Below are 18,318 nucleotides of genomic sequence, written 5' to 3' on the forward strand. Positions count from 1 at the left end.
GCTTTCAGAGAAGTCTTTTAATATTTTAGCGAGAAATTACCTCTTTCTCGAAAACTACGTTACTTAAGAGGGAGTCGTTTCCCACAATGTTGTATACTATCAACATCTCTCCATTGCTAGTTACCAAGTCAGTTTTTAAGTTAATATTTGTTTAGAGTAACTACCAAACGTGTACCTTCCCTTTAAGACATTTGAAACACACTGTGGGAAACGAGAACCCGATCAACTTACCCCTCCACCAATGGCTAGCTGACTCCCGGACGGATTGAAACATAGAGAGTTTACTCGGTATCCAACCTTCTCAGAAAACACCTTGGTATTCCCACTGTACAGGCTGACCTGAAAGGTCATGAAAGGTCAGAGGATTAGTGTCAGAGGTCAAAGAATAGTTTATCAAAAAACCACTTTTAATAGATAGATAAATAAATATATATAGATGGATAAAATGGTTTATTCATTATTTCAAAAATAAAAATAAAAACATCACAATCAAAAGATGATCGCATTGAATCAAATTTAACAATCAAAATGCAATAGAAAAATACCTCAAACTTAAACAATACAAAGCAATTAATGAAATTACACAAGTACAAAAAAAACAGAGAAAGGGACATTAAGGTTGATCAAAGGAAAGGTAGGACAAGCAGGGGCGTTAAAAGCGGCAATTGTCATCCCCTGTAAACAGTGGTTGTCATGACTAAAAAATAATTCTTTGTAAAAAAAAAGGAACCCAACTTGCTTTCCTTCAAACGGCAACACATGTACTCACATAAATAACCATTAACCAATAATAAGGACAACTTAAGTAGTGTCCATCCATGAAACATGCCTATGGGTGGTTAACAATTTACAAAATACAATGAAAATCCATACAGTTTCAAAATCTTAGAGAAAATACAGTTACAAGGTAATAATAGACCGCACCGGAACAGTAAAATATCAAATCAAGAAACACAATTAGAATACACATCAAAAATAAAAATCTGGCATTTAAAAACAAAATCACCCAAACAATTAAAGGAACACATTATCTTGTATCGGTCGAGTTGGTCTTTGAAAAGCGTTCTGTAACCGTTTGTTTTAAAATCGATATGGTTAGAAAGATGTAAAGGTAGAATACAACGATCTACACAAATATGCCTCGATAATGCGTGGTTTTATTTTTACCTCGATGACTAAACACGGTTGGCCATTTATGGGAGTCAAAGTTTTTATTGACCAACTCGTCCGATCCAAGCCAACCTGTTCCTTTAAAGTACACACTCCAGGATTGATATTTGGTCCTTGAAAAAGTAGGCAAATGTTATCAAGTACAGGGGCTGACCTACGTACATGTGCACATGGTACAAGCTCTAATAGACTTTTCAGGCCTTATAATAACAGTTCAACTGATTTTTCTGTGGGGAACAAAATCAGAAAACAGAGGGAGAACATCATGCCTGACATTTGATTCAATGGGAGACTTTGGAACGCTAGGTGGCAGCAGACTTACCAGGTAAAATTTCCATTGTTTACGTAGTTCTGAGCATGCGCACATTACCGAGAACAATGGATTTTACCTGGTAAGTCTGCTGCCACCAAGCGTCCCAAAAGTCTCCCATTGAAAGTTACAATTTGTAGAAAATGTTGAATAACGCTGGACTTACTTCTCCGTCTGTGCCAATGGCCATCTTATCTCCGACCGTGTCTACAGAGAGAGGCTGAGCGTCTAATCCAATGGTCTCGGCCCTATATCAGGGAAAAGAAAAAGGGTCGTGATATTTTATTTAATATTGCATTGTATTGTATTTCAGGCCTGTATACTTTCAGGCCTGTATACTTCGCCAGGGGCAACAAGGCTATTTTGCCTTAACTGCTTTCGTGAAGTATCAGGCCTGGTTATTTATTTCAAAACTGGAACAGACCCCATAACACAGGGGAGGGTAACATCAGTATAATAATAAGTAACAATTAGAGGAAGAAGTCGTACAAAAACAAAATAAACATTTGTTAAAACCTAATCACATTTCACATGGAGAATCAAGTCAAATCCTACGTACATAAAACACAACATCACATGCAAATACTGTTTATGTACTTGACATAATACACAATGCACATAATTTGATTTTCCTAAAACAGTAAATAAAAAGATATATTTGGCAACACAATTAATACATACCAAATGCATCAAATGAAATATTACAAACCATCAATCATCTAAAAGTTTACATTAAAAAAATTACATCCAACAGTAAAAGGGAAACGCACACAAAATCATAGATAAACATTAAATGAGTAGGGTAGATGGCGTCAGCTTCCGATGCAAACCAGACCTTCTTCAGGGGAATTAACAAGTACAAACAAATAGATATAAATTTAAAGAAAAAAGAGGAGCAAAGGATTAAGGGAAGGGATCCAGAAAAGTGGGAAAAGTATAGCCGATCAAAGTTTCTAACTTCAAATATCAAGTATAAATTTACAAGAACAAAATACAATATATAACAGAGGGGGAAAACAATATGAACTGGAATTCAAAAAGCAACAAGGTGAAAGGCAGGGAAAGAAATCACTAGCCAACCTGGGCCCGATTTCATGGCTCTGCTTACCGTAAGCAAAGAAGTGATGCTTAAGGAAGCAGGGAATTCTCAGCAAGTAAGCAGGGAATGTATGCTTATGCCCCAGAAATTATCTTATATACGAAAACATCATTTTTGAGTTGGGCTGTTTGCCATGAAAGGGACATGACCTGTAGCCAAACATCTTTCTGGTCGTAGTCTGCCAAAACGCTACAAAACGAAAAAGAAACTTACATGAATTCTTTCTTCTCTGCATCCTGGAACCTGATTTGATCGTCGACTCCAATGGATGTGATGGTGCTGCCCGTCATGCTCATCCCATTCACCATGTTGGTATGGCCCTTTCCTTTAGTTTCAACACAGTCACCCGTTTCCACGTCCCAATTCAGTGCTCAAGCGTTAAGGAACAAACAACACTTTGGGAGATCAAACCTATGTTCTATTACAACGTGAGTAATAACAACAAAAACCAGCAGGATTTATACAGCAAACCAGTCACTGAGCAATTTCCAACATTAAAATCATCAACTATGATGAAACCTCCTACTCTCAGTCAAATTTGCCAGTAAGTTTACAAATTGTTTGGAACCATTCAACGGCACTATTTACTTGTTTGTTTGTTTGTTTAAATAACTTGACAAAGCTCCAACTAGGGAATATAAACAAGGCCTACTATAAACACCAAGCTGGCAACAGCCAATCTCTCACATACAAACAATCGTTTAACGTCTATAATTATGAATTGAACAAATCAATTAATAGTGATTCAGTAACAAGATGACAATACTTTTTCTTGTCATTTTGAAGTTTGTTTACGGGAAAACAACTGTGCACAGAACTGTCAGTGTATTTGCAGATGCATTCATACATGTAATGTTAGACATCATATTGCACAGCACACTGGCATAGTTTATCATTCAAAATCATTTTGATGTTATTCAATGGTCAAACAGTAGGAGGGTTGACAGTGTACTGTACAGATGTATGCACCAGATGTAGTGCACTTATCATTCAAAATCATTTGTTATTCAATGGTCAAACAGTAGGAGGGTTGACAGTGTACTGTACAGATGTATGCACCATATGTAGTGCACTTATCATTCAAAACCATTTTCAAATTGTTTGAGCTGACAGTATAGAAGGGTTAAAAAATGTAAATCAGGGTCACAAATGGAAAAAAGTTGGATGTAAAGGATATGTAGTTTGTTATCCAACCCAGCAGAGTAGACCGTCTTAGAACTTTGTGATAGCGTCATGGCGGTGATGTTCTTGTTATGCCCCTAAGAAATAGAAGAATATCAAGCTAGGTTAATAATAAGTACTTTGAACTCTTTCCGGCCAGGGCCTAAATTCATACAGCTGCCTTTAGCACAAAAAGTAGGTAATCACAACACATTTATGCTTACCAGACTAAAGTTACCAGACTAAAGACAATGCTACAGTACATATACCACCTGTGACTGGTGTCCCACTCATTTTTGCCAGAGGGAAATCTTTTTTAAGACTCAACCTTTCAGACAATATACTCTATTGGTCGTCCTGACAACAAAGACCCATGTGTTCATTCTCTTCAGGACAAGACAAGACAAGAAAAGCCCTCTTCACACGACTCTACTCCTTGGGGTTGCCCCCAGGGAATAACAGCCGGCCTTTTCACACTGTGATCGTTTATACCTGGTCTTGCCCTGATCTGCCCTGGCAAATGGACATACCCCAGGGAACAGCCACCCCTGCTCTGGAGTAGAGGTAAGCTGTAAAACCCTGGGGTATTCTTGGAGTGTTCAGCAGGACTACTCTATTCCCCGGGACCAAAATAACGGCCGGCCCTTTTACACTGTGATTGCTCAAACACTGGTCTACCACGGCAAATGGGCATACCCCAGGGAATAGCCACCCCTGCTCTGGAGTAGAGGTAAGCTGTAAAACCCTGGGGTATTCTTGGAGTGTTCAGCCGGACTACTCTATTCCCCGGGACCAAAATAACGGCCGGCCCTTTTACACTGTGATTGCTCAAACACTGGTCTACCACGGCAAATGGGCATACCCCAGGGAATAGCCACCCCTGCTCTGGAGTAGAGGTAAGCTGTAAAACCCTGGGGTATCATTGAAACATTTAGCCTAAACCCAGTGGAATAGGAACACAGTGTGAAAGTGGGCCAGGGAAACCGTGGGGTAAAACAAATCCTGGGGCCACCCCGGGGCTGTATTCCACAGGGATAAGAGATTCAGTGTGAAAAGGCCTAATAATAATAATAATAACAGTAGGCAACATTTACAAAGCACATAAGCAGCATCAATGAGCTTATTTACAAACATTAACATTCTTAAGCGACACAAATAGAACTTCTGAAAAATACATTGCACATAAATTCTTTTACAAAAATGCAGGAACAATATAAAAGTACTAAATTGTTGACACTGTAAATCACAAGTTTACTAAAAATCACCAAATATATCAAAATCAGTGAAGAAAAGTCAATTGCACGCAGAAACTTGAATTCAGTATTACATAAGCAGGCCTTACGAACACACCTTGATAACCCTTGCTGGTGTGGAGGGATTATTCTTGTCGAGGTAGTTGATGTAACCAGAGAGGGATACGGTCAGCATGTGCTCTCCTTGCCACAGGCATGATAGCTGCTGATCCTCAATACTGCTACCCAACTCAAACTTCCTGCAAACGCAAAAAAAAAAAACGAAATAGAAATGATATGAAAGAAAAAGTCTTCAAAGTGATAATTTCATCCAGATACGAAAAATAAAATGCAGGGAGTTGAATCATTCCAAACAAAAAAGTCTGAAATGATGACATTTTGGCCCCCTTGGAAAACCCCGGAGTAAAAGATTCCAAGGAGCATTCTTGGCACTAGAGAAGCAGATCAAAGGGCAGAATTTATTTAAATCAGAAGAAAATAACAGCTACTTTTGTCACCAAGAAGATATAACAAATCTTAACTCAGATAATAGTCTGATATTTCTCATCCCTGAAAAGAGAAAAAAAAAAACACAGAAGAAAAAAAATCAGCGATGATGTTGAAACCCTGATGGTGTTGAAACTAAGGCCGTGTGTGAATTGGCGACTTCGGCTACAGCTACGGCTAGGACGCGCGCGTCTGCTATTCGTCAACACTGACAGACACGCTGATCTAGCTGTAGCTGTAGCCAAAATCGCCAATTCGGACACGGCCACACTCTTGTCAATTCTAGTTTAGAACCAAAGACATCCACAAACCATGTTCCTATACATGAGCACTGTAACCTTGAAAATTGACTTTAGCCCTTTCCACATGACAGCCATTTTAGCAGGGGTCCTTTACTTAATTTTTAGCTTGGTTGTGAAACTGCACCTTGTGTGAAAGGACGACAGTATTTTAACGGTCCATGACAACAAATTTGAGATTTCATGAAGGACCTTGGACAGTCCAAACATTGTCCTGTCACAGGAAGAATGTAATTTGTAAACCTTCAACAACCATGTTAAAATTAAGCAAGGGACACCTGCTAAATCACTGTCATGTGAAGAAAGCTTTTGAAATAATCTCACATTGTCACATCTTATAGTTACTCTCCATCAAAATTTTTGAACAAAATAGCTAACGTCCGAGGACTCGGGACCGGCATTAAGAAAGGGACTGGTTTCACAATGAGGAAATGTGTTTATGCTTACGTAACAAGCTGTTTGGTGTCTGCGTCCCATAACTTTGCAGATTTATCAGCGGATGCAGACAATATGCGAGTGCTATCTGGACTCCAACATACCTAAGGGATAAAAAGGAATAAACTCAATAGCAAAAGGTATCACAAAGTGTTTTAAGACTGACAAAGAAGTTTGTTTACAAAGTATGCAAACTTTCATACAACTAGATATCATGTAATGAATCGCCCCCTGCATCCACCAGGGCCAAATTTCATAAAACCTATCAGCACAATAACTCGCTAAGCACAGAATAGTATTGCTTAGCAGGAACGGAATAACACCTACAGTTCAGGCATGCAACTGTAACTTCACCCAACAAGAGAAATTACAAAATTTCAATGATTTTTGTTTACAGTATAGTAATATTAAATTTTGAAAGGTAAAACTGAGATAACAAAAAAAGAGGAAATCGCCTGATCCAAGAAAAAGTTGCCTGCCTGAAAATTACATAAAGTTTGCATTGTTGTGGCTGGTTCCCGATTCAATTTTTGGTTTAGCAAAGGCATTTGTCAAGCAATAATTTCTGCTGAAAACCTTTATGAAATTGGGCCCAGAAGGGGAAGGGAACTAACTACTTGCTAAACTTGGTCAAAATAGTGGAGAAAAAAGAAAATGGAAAAAGAAATGCATGTATTCACTTATCTTGTAATTCTCCCCAAAGGAGACATGAACAAAATAAATGTAAATTTAACACAGCAATGATGTACCAACTGGCCGAGATAATTAACACAAAATTAAATACAACATTACCCTTTACATTATGAGCCAGGTCGGACGACGTGCAGATAAATTGAACTAATACAGAAATACATGTAAGCTAACACTATCAGTGCAATGTGCTTCTAGTACTTCTGTACTGAGAGCCTTAAATTTATACATAGAAAATTTATAGAGCCACCATCCAACCACCCTGATGTCCCAAGCCACAGGTCTAGAATGCCACACCTAGATTGGGTGCCTTGGTTTTTATACCCAATAGGAAACTCTTTGTTATTTAAATGTACTAGTTTTCATTCAATCTTAATGAGCCATTTGCCTGTTAGATTTGAATAATGTCTGGTACAATGACTTGCCTAGTCACAATAGGGCTTACACTTGAATCTCAAACTAGACAGTTGCAATAACACATGATTAGGCCAAGCTTTTTTATAGTTACAAAAGAGACTGTGGACACCCATACACAATTCTGAATGGATGTGTATGTCACAATGGTACTAGGGTTTTCTCATCTGAAGCTTGTTATGCAAAAGCTTGCCCTGAACCATTTGACATTACAACTGTCTCTAAAGTCTGAGAAATTCAAATGTAAGCGGTATATTGTGACTTAGCAAGCCATTGTACAAGATATTATTCAAATCTAACCCACAAATGGCTTATTTACAGGAATGAATGATACAAACAATGTAAACACATTCCTTGCAGGCCAATGGTGGCTGGCAAGGGAACGATGACATAACTGACCACCCTAGTCTGGCACAACAATCACACACTCATTGCAGGTCCAAACAGAATACCACACTTAACTTTGAAACTTGTTATTGAAACGTACTAGTTTTCATTCAATCTTAGTAGGCCATTTGGTGTTAGATTTGAATAATGTCTGGTACAATGACTTGTTTAGTCACAATGTATGGCTTATATTACATTTGACTTCCTCAGACTATAGAGACAGTTGCTGTGTCACATGATTGAGGGCAAGCTTTTGAGTAGTCATGTGTAAGAGACAGTAAACACCCATACATGATTCTGAATGGATGTGTATAGCACAAAGGTACCTGGGTTTGCTCATCTGGAGGTTGCCAAGCAAAAGCTTGCCAGGAACCATTTGACATAGTAACTGTCTCTATAGTCTGAGGAATTCAAATGTAAGCTGTACATTGTGACTTAGCAAGTCATTGTACCTGACATTATTCAAATCTAACAGGCAAAATGGCTCATTGAGAGGGAATAAAGATCTACAAACAATGTAAACACATTCCTTGCAGGCCAATGCTGGCAAAAGAATGGTAACATAACTGATCATCCCAATCTGGCACAACAATCCACATTCATTGCAGGCCCAAACAGAATAGATTATGCCATGGTTTACACTTGTACTAGTATTCATTCAATCTAAATTGAGAGGAAATAAGGATACGAACAATGTGAACACATTCCTTGCAAGTCAATGGTGGATGACAAGGACAGCATGTCTGGCCCTAGTCTGGCACAACAATCCACTGATTGTAAGCCAAAACACAGAGCCAGCACATGTGTGTAAACACTATAACAAAAGGAGCTTGGATTGGAACACAAAGAATGTTCAGCACATTACTTATTTCGTCAATAATGGGATTGTGAATAAATAAGAAGAAATGTTCAGTTTAAGTTAAGCCAATTTCATAGAGCTGCTTAAGCACAAAAGCAGCAAAGCAAAATAAAAGCATGCTTACCAGAATAGGGTTACCAGCCAAACTAATGGCACATGTACAATTTGAGACTGGTATCCCACTCATTTCTGCTTAGCAGATAATTGTTCAGCTATATTTTCTGCTTAAGCATCTCTATGAAACTGAGCCCACAACAGCATCAACACTGGCCGAATTTCATAGAGCCTAAAACATAAAAACTTTCTAAGCACATACAAATCTTGCTTAACAGAAACTGGTTACCAGCCACAATTCTATAACATCAACATTGTTGCAACTAGGCCTACTGCCCACTCATGTTTTAGCAAGTATTTTCTGCTCAAAAGCTTTATGAAATTTGGCCCTGTAAGCATTAACAACTTGCTTAATGCTAAGCACATAATGAACTTGCTGAACAGAAACTGGTTAAAAGCCAAAATTCTATCAAGTTTACATTGTTGCAGCTTATTGGCGGAGCAAAGAAATTTGCCAAGCAGTATTTTTTGTTCAACATCTTTGTGAAATTGGGACCTATATAGAAAGGTTTGCGGTAACACCATGTAATGACTATCTCTAATGAGTTGGGGTGGTTCTGAAAAGAACCATCGGTTTCAACTCGACGTTTCGATCAGTATGCTCTGATCGCCCACCATGCAAAGTTTAAAATTGGGACCTGTTGATTTATAAATAAAAAAACCTACTCACCCCATAAATGCCTCCACTATGAGCTTTTGCACCATCCACAATCTCACACACCAGTTCACCCTCCTTCCCAGAGTACAGGAACAACTGCAGAAAAAAACAGTCACAAATATGATTCAACTCTGTGAAGCTGCTTTAGCACAAAATGTAGCTAAGCACAATATCATGGTCACAATGATCATTTGGGTACACACCGTTTTCAACCACTATGGTCTACAAGGGGTTAAGATCTGGGCCCAATTTCATTAGGCCTGTAAGTAAGCTTGGGTGATATCGATTTATTTTATTCACGATATATCGCCGACAATATATCGCGATATTCGATATAATATGTGTAATATGATCGTTTGTATTGTAATGTTTTTACTAATTTCTTGCTACTTTTTTAACTGTTGTGTGTTTTAAAAAAAACATATTGCTATTTTTCTCATGTTTTTTAATCCTGCATTTTAATGTTTTTCTTAATTGTACAGCGCTTTGAAACAGTGTTAAAAGCGCTTTATAAATGCATTTAAGTTAAGTTAAGTTAAGTTAAGTAATTTGACATCATCAGTCTTCAAACTCCCAGTGAAAGTTGTAGAAGAGACAGTCATAGCATAAGAGAGGTGTTCTAATGACCTATTCTTCTGGTTTTACTCCAAACCTATGGGGGGCAAGATGTCTCAGCTAGGAAATACATCGCGATATTGCGATACTTAATCGATATCGCGATTTACCGTGATATACCGCGATATATCGCGATATATCACGATATATCGGGATATATATCGATATTTTGATTAAAACCAAATCGATCCGATATCAAAATGTTTTCCAAATTAGTATGGTTTCCAAATTAGTATCAAGATATTCGATTAGATCATGGTATCGCCCAAGCTTACCTGTAGGCACGAAAAACTGGCTAAGCACAGAATAGTTCTGCTTATATTCAAAGTATGGTGTTTCTGATCAGCAGAATGTCGGTTCGAATCCCCAGCCGTGACACTTGTGTCCTTAGGCAACACACTTAACCGTTGCTTCGTCCTTTGGATGGGACATTAAGCCGTTGGTCCCTTGTGTTGTGTAACACAGGTAAAAGACCCCAGTGCGCTTATCGAAAAGAGAAGGGGTTCGCCCCTGTGTTCTTGGCTGGATTGGATGCATATTGCGCCACAGCACCTTGTAAAAAACCTTGCATAAAATACTGCATGTTTCAGAGCTTTGAGACACCCTTCGGGTGTATAAAGCGCTATATTAATATCGACTATCATTATTATTATTAATGTATGGGTTAATTTTAGTCATCTTACCTTTCCGTCCGATCCACCGGTTACAAAGAAATTCCCATCAGGAGAAAATCTAACTGTGTTTACAAAGTTGGAGTGCTCCTGGGTATAATAGGAAATAGAACATGCATCAACACATTGAAATGAACTGATTCTGCAGAAAATTTGAATCATCAATGTAGTATTTCATTAGTAAATGTGGACCACGGTATCCTGCGAAATGCCCTGCCCTGCAAACAGCTACCAGGGCCCAATTTCATAGAGCTGCTAAGCACAAAAATTTGCATAGCATGATATTTCTTCCTTGAAAAAAAACAGGATAACCAACCGAATTTCAATTTGTTGCATTTTTTCCTCGATACTGGTGTTCAGCTGTTTGCTTATCCTGAAAATCACGTGGATATTTGGTTGGTAATCCTGTTTATATCAAGGAAGAAATTTCATGCTACGCAAATTTTTTGTGCTTAGCAGCTCTATGAAATTGGGCCCAGGGCATAATGTCATGGCTCTGCTTACTGTACAGTAAGCAAGGAAATGGCACTCAAAGAAGCAGGGAACACCATGCTTACAGGCCTGATACTTCACAGAGGCAACAAAGGCAAATGCCTCCATGCCCCCGGTCATTGCCTTGGTGCCCTTGAAATGCCCCAGTAGAAATTCAAAACTTTCCTCATAGGGTGCCCTTTACACAGGAGAAAATGCCTCTGGTGCCCTTGCACTTTCAAAAACAAAGTATACACACCTGTGTGTACTTCAAGCATATTTTACAGGTAAGCAAGGAAATTTTGCTTGTGCATATGTGTACTCCACGCTACTAGGCATTCATTGATTACACAGCAAGCGCAGAAATTTTGTGGTAAGCAGAGCCATGAATCGGGCCCAGTAGGGCTCAAGAAGCCAAGTGTTTCTATTTTATTCAAGCGATTTGAGTACCTTATTGATGGAAACATGCGCTGTATTAGATTCCAATCTTACTGTTACAATCAATCCTTATTGTATAGACGATGTGACCTCTGACATCACACGAAAACCATAACATGATTCGCGCGCATACCTCCAGGCAAAACCTTTGTGTTTTGGCAGCCAGCTAGAAAGTGTATGCAATCTTACCATGACTACGTGTCTTTTTGCCCGGCGAAACATGATGTATACAGTGTTTTTTCAACAGAGGGCGGTTTGAATGTAAACGTAGGTCACATCGTCTATAGAGCGTCGTTAATAAAGAGGTCCTGCTTACATTAAAGAGTCCCAAGTCTCATCAAATTTGTGTTTCTTAGTTTTGCTGTTCTGTTATAACAACAACTATGCAAAAAGAGGTAACTTGGCCATTCCCAGCGATCTTATTGTAACAAGAGTCGACTTTATAATTTAATAGAGGAAATGAAGGATTAAATCAGGAAATAAAAACTAAATTCTTCTTGCTGTTTTAATAATCGCCAAGGTTATACGGAATAATGCACTCACCCTATACTGATATTTATATTTGAATGGTGGTCCCTCGTAGAAGGTTGCGTACATGTCTTCCGCGCCAGTAACAATGCGGTAAGGGCGCGTTGGCTTGTAGTCGATGGAGTTGATGTCCTTGCCGTGGCCGTCAATTTGACCAACGGAGCTTCCAGAGTCCCACAGAAACACAGCACCAAAGCTAAGAGGGATGAGATTGTTTCAGGTTTAGACAAAAATTAGAGACTTTGAAGTCAAGGAAAATGAAATACTTTGGAGAACAGGAAGATGAAATACTGTTTTTTGTGTTGTTTTTTAGGAGAGATTGCCTAACATCACAAGGCCAGGAAGGGCCACTTCAAGGTTAGGGCTACACTTAACTGATTTGTGCTAGTGAACCAAATCAAAGTTGCATTTCTTAAGGTGATCCCCTGGCTGCGGCTTCCCAGGTTGTATTGTAAACCTTGGATGCCCTGGGGTGGATTTCACAAAGGTAGTCCTAACTTAGGACTAGTCCTAGGCAATGCTAAGAGATAGGACCAGTCCTAAGTTAGGATGAGTTACTGGTCCTAACTTAGGACCAGTCCTATCACTTAGCATTGCTTAGGACTAGTCCTAAGTTAAGACTACCTTTGTGAAATCGACCCCTGGCTAATGGTTATATGGCTTTTGACTGGCACCCCCCATCCCCCCCCCCACCCCGAGAAACGAATTGACTAAAAGGTAGACCACCAATAAGAGCTGGATAGCTCAGTTGGTAGAGAGCCGGTATGTTATTCCTGAGGTCATTGGTTCAAATCCCACTCCAGTCACTGGGCCATTGAATTTATTCCTTCAATCATCTCAGCTCCCTGGGGAGTATACAGCCTGCACAACAAATATGCGCTACTAAGCTAAATCGGTCACAGGAACCATTTCTGCCCTCACAGGTACCCACACTCGAACCCACACTGATCAGAATTTTGTTTACAGGATTTAGTTCAATGACGCTTACTTTTCTCGTCCTTTTCCACAAACGGCAATCCTCTTACTGTCAGGGGACCAGGCGATGTCATTGATTTTCCCTGCAAGTGGCTGGTACTCATACTTCAATATGTGCTCCTTCTGGGTGGTGTCCCAAATTCTAATCTTACCCGACACATCTAAGCAAAAACAAAAGAAAAAAGAAACACATGAATACAACAATGCAATATTTTGATAAGGAAGTACAGGATCTAAAGGCATTGAAATTGTTTACTTTGAGAGAAGGTAAAACAGAGTATTTGTGAACGTTTTAGAGATATGGGTTCATCTAATGTTTTGATTTAACTGGACACAGCGTTTATTGTTAGTGCATTTGGCACCTCATTGGTTTATACCGTCACACAAGGATCTTGTGGAAGTCTAGGTGCATTTGATATTGGGGAAAGGGGGGGGGGGGTGATAACTTATAATGGCAAATCATTGGATACATGCGCTCAACTAACCCTGCCCCTGAGACTCTTTGAAAGAGGTTATAATGCAGTACACATCAAGACAAGACAAGACAAGACAAGACAAGACAAGTTATAGCTCTGGCAACATTTGATAATGACCAGGGGGGGGGGATAATGCAAATTGTCATACCTCCTGATGCTATGTAGAAACCACTTGGTGCATATTTAGCTACAGATGTCTGCGCTGAATGCTCACTATAAATGTCACATATTCCTGGATTCTAGAAGGATTGAAGACAAAAGAATCTTAACCCCAAACGAAGGTAAATTCTAAAGGACCTTTTAACACCAAACCTTGTAACAAAGCAGTGTAAACAATAGCCTAATAGTACAAACATTTTTAGCAGTGTTGACTCCCTTATCAGCCACAATTACCGAGTTCAAACAATTGAAACATCTAATCAATCAAGTCTAATAATATATTGGTTTTAAGCCATTATACACTTTCGGAACAGAAAAAAAGTTAAAGGTCCACAGATTTACAAATAACTTACAGGTACAGGGTTTACAGAAGGTAATGGTAAAAGACTTCTCTTGAAACATTATTCCATGAAATGCTTTACTTTTTGAGAAAACATTAAAACAATTATCAATTCTCTTTAGCGAGAATTACGGATTTATTTTAAACACATGTAATGACACGGCGAAACGTGCGGAAACAAGGGTGGGTTTTCCCGTTATTTTCTCCCGACTCCGATGACCGATTGAGCCGTAATTTTCACAGGTTTCTTGTTTTATAATATAAGTTGTGATACACGAAGTGTGGGCCTTTGGACAATACTGTTTACCGAAAGTGTCCAATGGCTTTAAAGGCAGTGGACAGTATTGGTAATTACTCAAAATGATTATTATCATATAACCTTTCTTGATTGCGAGTAATGGGGAGAGGTTGATAGTTTGCAACATTGTGAGAAACAGATACCTCTGAAGTGACGTAGTTTTCGAGACGCCACAAATTCGCAAGAATCAATTTAGAAAGTTTCTGTGCTCAACTACTGTGAAACTTTCCCAGTGAAAAAAGAGCTGTGACATTATATATATTCGCTTGGCACGAAGCATTCGTAGGAAGAATAATAATAATAATAGTACTTGGTTCTTATTAGTGCTTTATCACATCTCTAGGGGCATATCAAAGGGCTCAGTATTTTTTCCTGGAAGGTATACATGTGGAGCTACGTTTTTGAAGTATGAGACCTAAAAGCACAATGTTATGGTTTACAAGGTGCTGTCAAACCAGGAACACTGGAGCGAACCCCTTCTCTTTTTGATAAATGCACTGGGTTCATTTACATGCGTTACAAAACACACAGGACCAATGACTTTACGTCCCATCCAAAGGACGAAGCAATGGTTAAGTGTCTTGCTTTAAATTTAAAAGTGACTGGCAAACGAGCTCACACTCTACTGAACAGAAACACCAGAGTTGAATTCGGTGCTCTAAAGGAACACGTTGCCTTGGTTTGGACGAGTTGGTCTATAAAAAGCGTTTTTAACCGTTTTTTATGAAATGCATATGAGTAGTAAGATGTTTTAAAAGTAGAACACAATGATCCACACAAGTTTGCCTCGAGATTGCAGGGTTTTCCTTTTACTTTGCGAACTAACACGGTCGGCCTTTTATGGGAGTAAAAAATTTGACTCCCATAAATGGCCGACCGTGTTAGTCGACGAGGTTAAAGGAAAACCGTGCAATTTCGAGGCATGTTTGTGTGGATCATTGTATTCTACTTTTACAACATCTTTCTACCCATATGCATTTCATAAAAAACAGTTACAAACGCTTTTCAAAGACCAACTCGACCGATCCAAGGCAGCGTGTTCCTTTAATCGCTCAGCCCCCGACACTTCCAATGAAGTATGAACTGAGCGTAACACTGCCAATATCCTCTCAAGGGTCAAGATTGATTTTTAGAAACTCACCTCAATATCTCTGATAAAAATATTGTTGTCATGGGCGTAGAGGAAGTTCTTCCCTTTGGGATCTCCTCCAAGGACCAGAGAAGTGGCACGTTCCGTCTTCGGTAAACTTGGCAATATGGCTTCTGATGAACGGGGAAAAAAATAATGACAACACAGAGAATGATAAAAATTAAATCATTCCATTAATATTGCTATAACCATAGCAATATTAATGGAATGATTTAATTTTTATTGGGTATTTGGGTCTTTAAAAAAGTGAAATTTAAATTAGGAAATCCTGAACAAACTGTTGACAAAGTGTCAGAAATATAATGGCTAAAATCACATAAGAACTGCGCCAAAGTTTACTTATTATAAAAGTTGTGTACTTTTACTGTTTGTGCTACTTGAGCAAGTTGCAGCAATGCATAACCCAAAACCTCTAGCTGCGAAGGAGGGTTACAAAATATTTAGGTAAAGAAAGGTATTCCAACTTGAAAATTGTTTATATTTGGCCTTTGACAGTCACTTTTAATTCTAAAGGCTTGCTGTAGCTGCGGAAAATACTGATTTCGGAAGGTTTCCATATGGCGTCACCACTTTTTCATTCGATATGAAATAATATAGTATCTAATTTACCTCAATGAGATATCCCTTTTAGAAAAAATCATCTAGAAACCATACCAATAAAGTACATTGGAAACAAACTCTTTCCAAAATCATGTACCACCAGCCATTTCATCAAGAGAACCAAGAAATAGTGTAGACACCAGTGACCACCATCCATGGCCATGTACACCGACTTTGTTCCAAAACACTTCCGGGATTAAATTTCTACCATAACTTCGATATATTGGGGAAAACCATGTATACAAATCTCAAATAACACTTCCAAATGATACTCACTTTTCTCAGGAGAGAACGGCATCTTCACACCTGTGTTTTTCAGCACAACTTCCAAACGAAATACACAATTATTTAACAAACCAAAACAAAACTCATCCGTGCTTTACTCACTGAGTGCATGCACAGTCGACTGCCGTCACACATACCGCCCATCCTCTTCTTACATGGACCGTAGTTACACGTGTTTCAATACAGGCGGACAGACTACCGTAGCGGCAGAAACCAGACTTGTATTATCAATTCAAATCGAGGCTCCAAATATGGAAACTAGTAATGTCCAAATAAGGAAAGCGTAAGTTGTAGCTCCGCCCATGCCTCTCTCAGTCAGTGATTCAATCAATTTGCTCAGTCTTTGTTGATGATTCGAAGAAAACAGATGATGGGGAGTTATTTTGGAAGTTGTGATGTTTTTTTCCCAGACCTCTTTATTTGTGTTTATGTGCGCATGGAGGAATAAATATGTGCGTCAGTCTGTCTTGAAGGATTGGGGGGGGGGGGGGGGGGGGCTTTACGGCGTGTCGTAGCAGCCCAGTGGTGCAATCTAGGGAGTCTGGCGGGGGGGGGGGGGGGGTGATGTGCCGCCCCCCTCTCAGAAGTTTGGGGATTTCAGGCCTATTTTCAAGCCATTTGGTGCACCTTTTTGTTTAACCCAATAACTTTGAATACTTACACTTTTCAGAAAGATTTGCGATCATCACTCACGTTACGTCACACTACGTGGGGGCTCCCATTTTGTATAGCCGCTTTGTTGCGGCATATAACAAATCATCACCACATAATGATTTCAACGTATTGTAAATTTGTAATTGTATGCAGAATCGTTCAAGTTTCAAAAGATTGGGGTTGGGGCCCTTATTGTAGATCGATAATATTACGAAAAAAATCAAAACATTTACAAATATCAAAACTTCATTTAAATGAAAAAACAAAAAGCATTAAATAAAGCATCCCGTTAAAGGCAGTGGACACTATTTGTACTTGTCAAAGACTAGCCTTCACAGTTGGTGTATCTCAAAATATGCATACAATAACAAACCAGTGAAAATTTGAGCTCAATCGGTCATCGAAGTTGCGAGATAATAATGAAAGAAAAAACACCCTTGTCACACAAAGTTGTGTTCGTTTAGATGGTTGATTTCGAGACCTCAAGTTCTAAATTTGAGGTCTCTAAATCAAATTCGAGGAAAACTACTTCTTTCTCAAAAACTATGGCACTTCAGAGGGAGAAAGAAACCAAGAAAGGTTTTATGCTACCAATAGTGTCCACTGCCTTTAAAAATACACATTTCGAAAAAATCACAAAAAACATTGAGATGCACAAAATACGAGCAACAATAGATTAAAATTACTTTATTTTGTTTAACTCTTTTTACCTCAACCAATTATAAATCTCTTTTACACAATTATTAATTCTTGTTTTTTTACTGGCAAATCGCTTTATAGATCAAGCCAATAAACACAATTTATATATTTTCACTTCCGCATTACTTTACTTTTTTATTTATTGAGTTTAATTATATGGCTTCATCTTCACTCTCCGTGCAGTTTACAAAAAAGGTGTATACACAAAATTAATTAATTCTAAGAGACACTGGACACCTTCGGTAATAATATTGTCAAAACCTGTCTCCTCACTTGGTGTATCTCAACTTATGCACAAAATAACAAGCCTGCGTGAAAATAAATGTAAACTCAAACGTCGTTGCGAGATTATAATGGAAGAAACAACACCCTTGTCTCACGAAGATGTGTTCTTTCAGATGCTTGATTTCGGGACCTCAAAATCTAATTCTGATGTCTCGAAATCAAATTCTTTGAAAATTACTCAAGAAGACTCCGTTGCTACAGAGGGAGCCGTTTCTCACAATGTTTTATTGTTACCAAGTAGGTTGATTTATATACTTGTTACCCACTCAGTTATTTTTTTATTATTTTTTTATTATTACCAAAAGTGTCCAGAGCCTTTAAAGAGATCAAGTTTACATT

The 18,318-nt window shown here is 38.6% G+C and overlaps 1 protein-coding gene across 1 annotated transcript; it reads right to left on the reverse strand.

Annotated features, from left to right (window-relative positions):
• Positions 1 to 231: 231 nt before the first annotated feature.
• Positions 232 to 16,475, reverse strand: LOC117294647 (WD repeat-containing protein 1-like; the record flags this gene model as incomplete). The annotated part of the gene is given in 13 exon segments (XM_033777150.1): positions 232 to 339; positions 1,647 to 1,728; positions 2,793 to 2,946; positions 3,757 to 3,838; positions 5,091 to 5,232; positions 6,226 to 6,317; positions 9,348 to 9,431; positions 10,634 to 10,711; positions 12,074 to 12,254; positions 13,047 to 13,194; positions 13,658 to 13,748; positions 15,448 to 15,569; positions 16,333 to 16,475. Coding segments are annotated over 13 exon segments (1,386 nt in total), but the record flags the coding sequence as incomplete, so codon positions are not given.
• Between the last annotated feature and the right edge of the window lie 1,843 nt (positions 16,476 to 18,318).

This window comes from Asterias rubens, chromosome 9, assembly GCF_902459465.1.
Source record: "Asterias rubens chromosome 9, eAstRub1.3, whole genome shotgun sequence".
Classification (NCBI taxonomy): Eukaryota; Metazoa; Echinodermata; class Asteroidea; order Forcipulatida; family Asteriidae; genus Asterias; species Asterias rubens.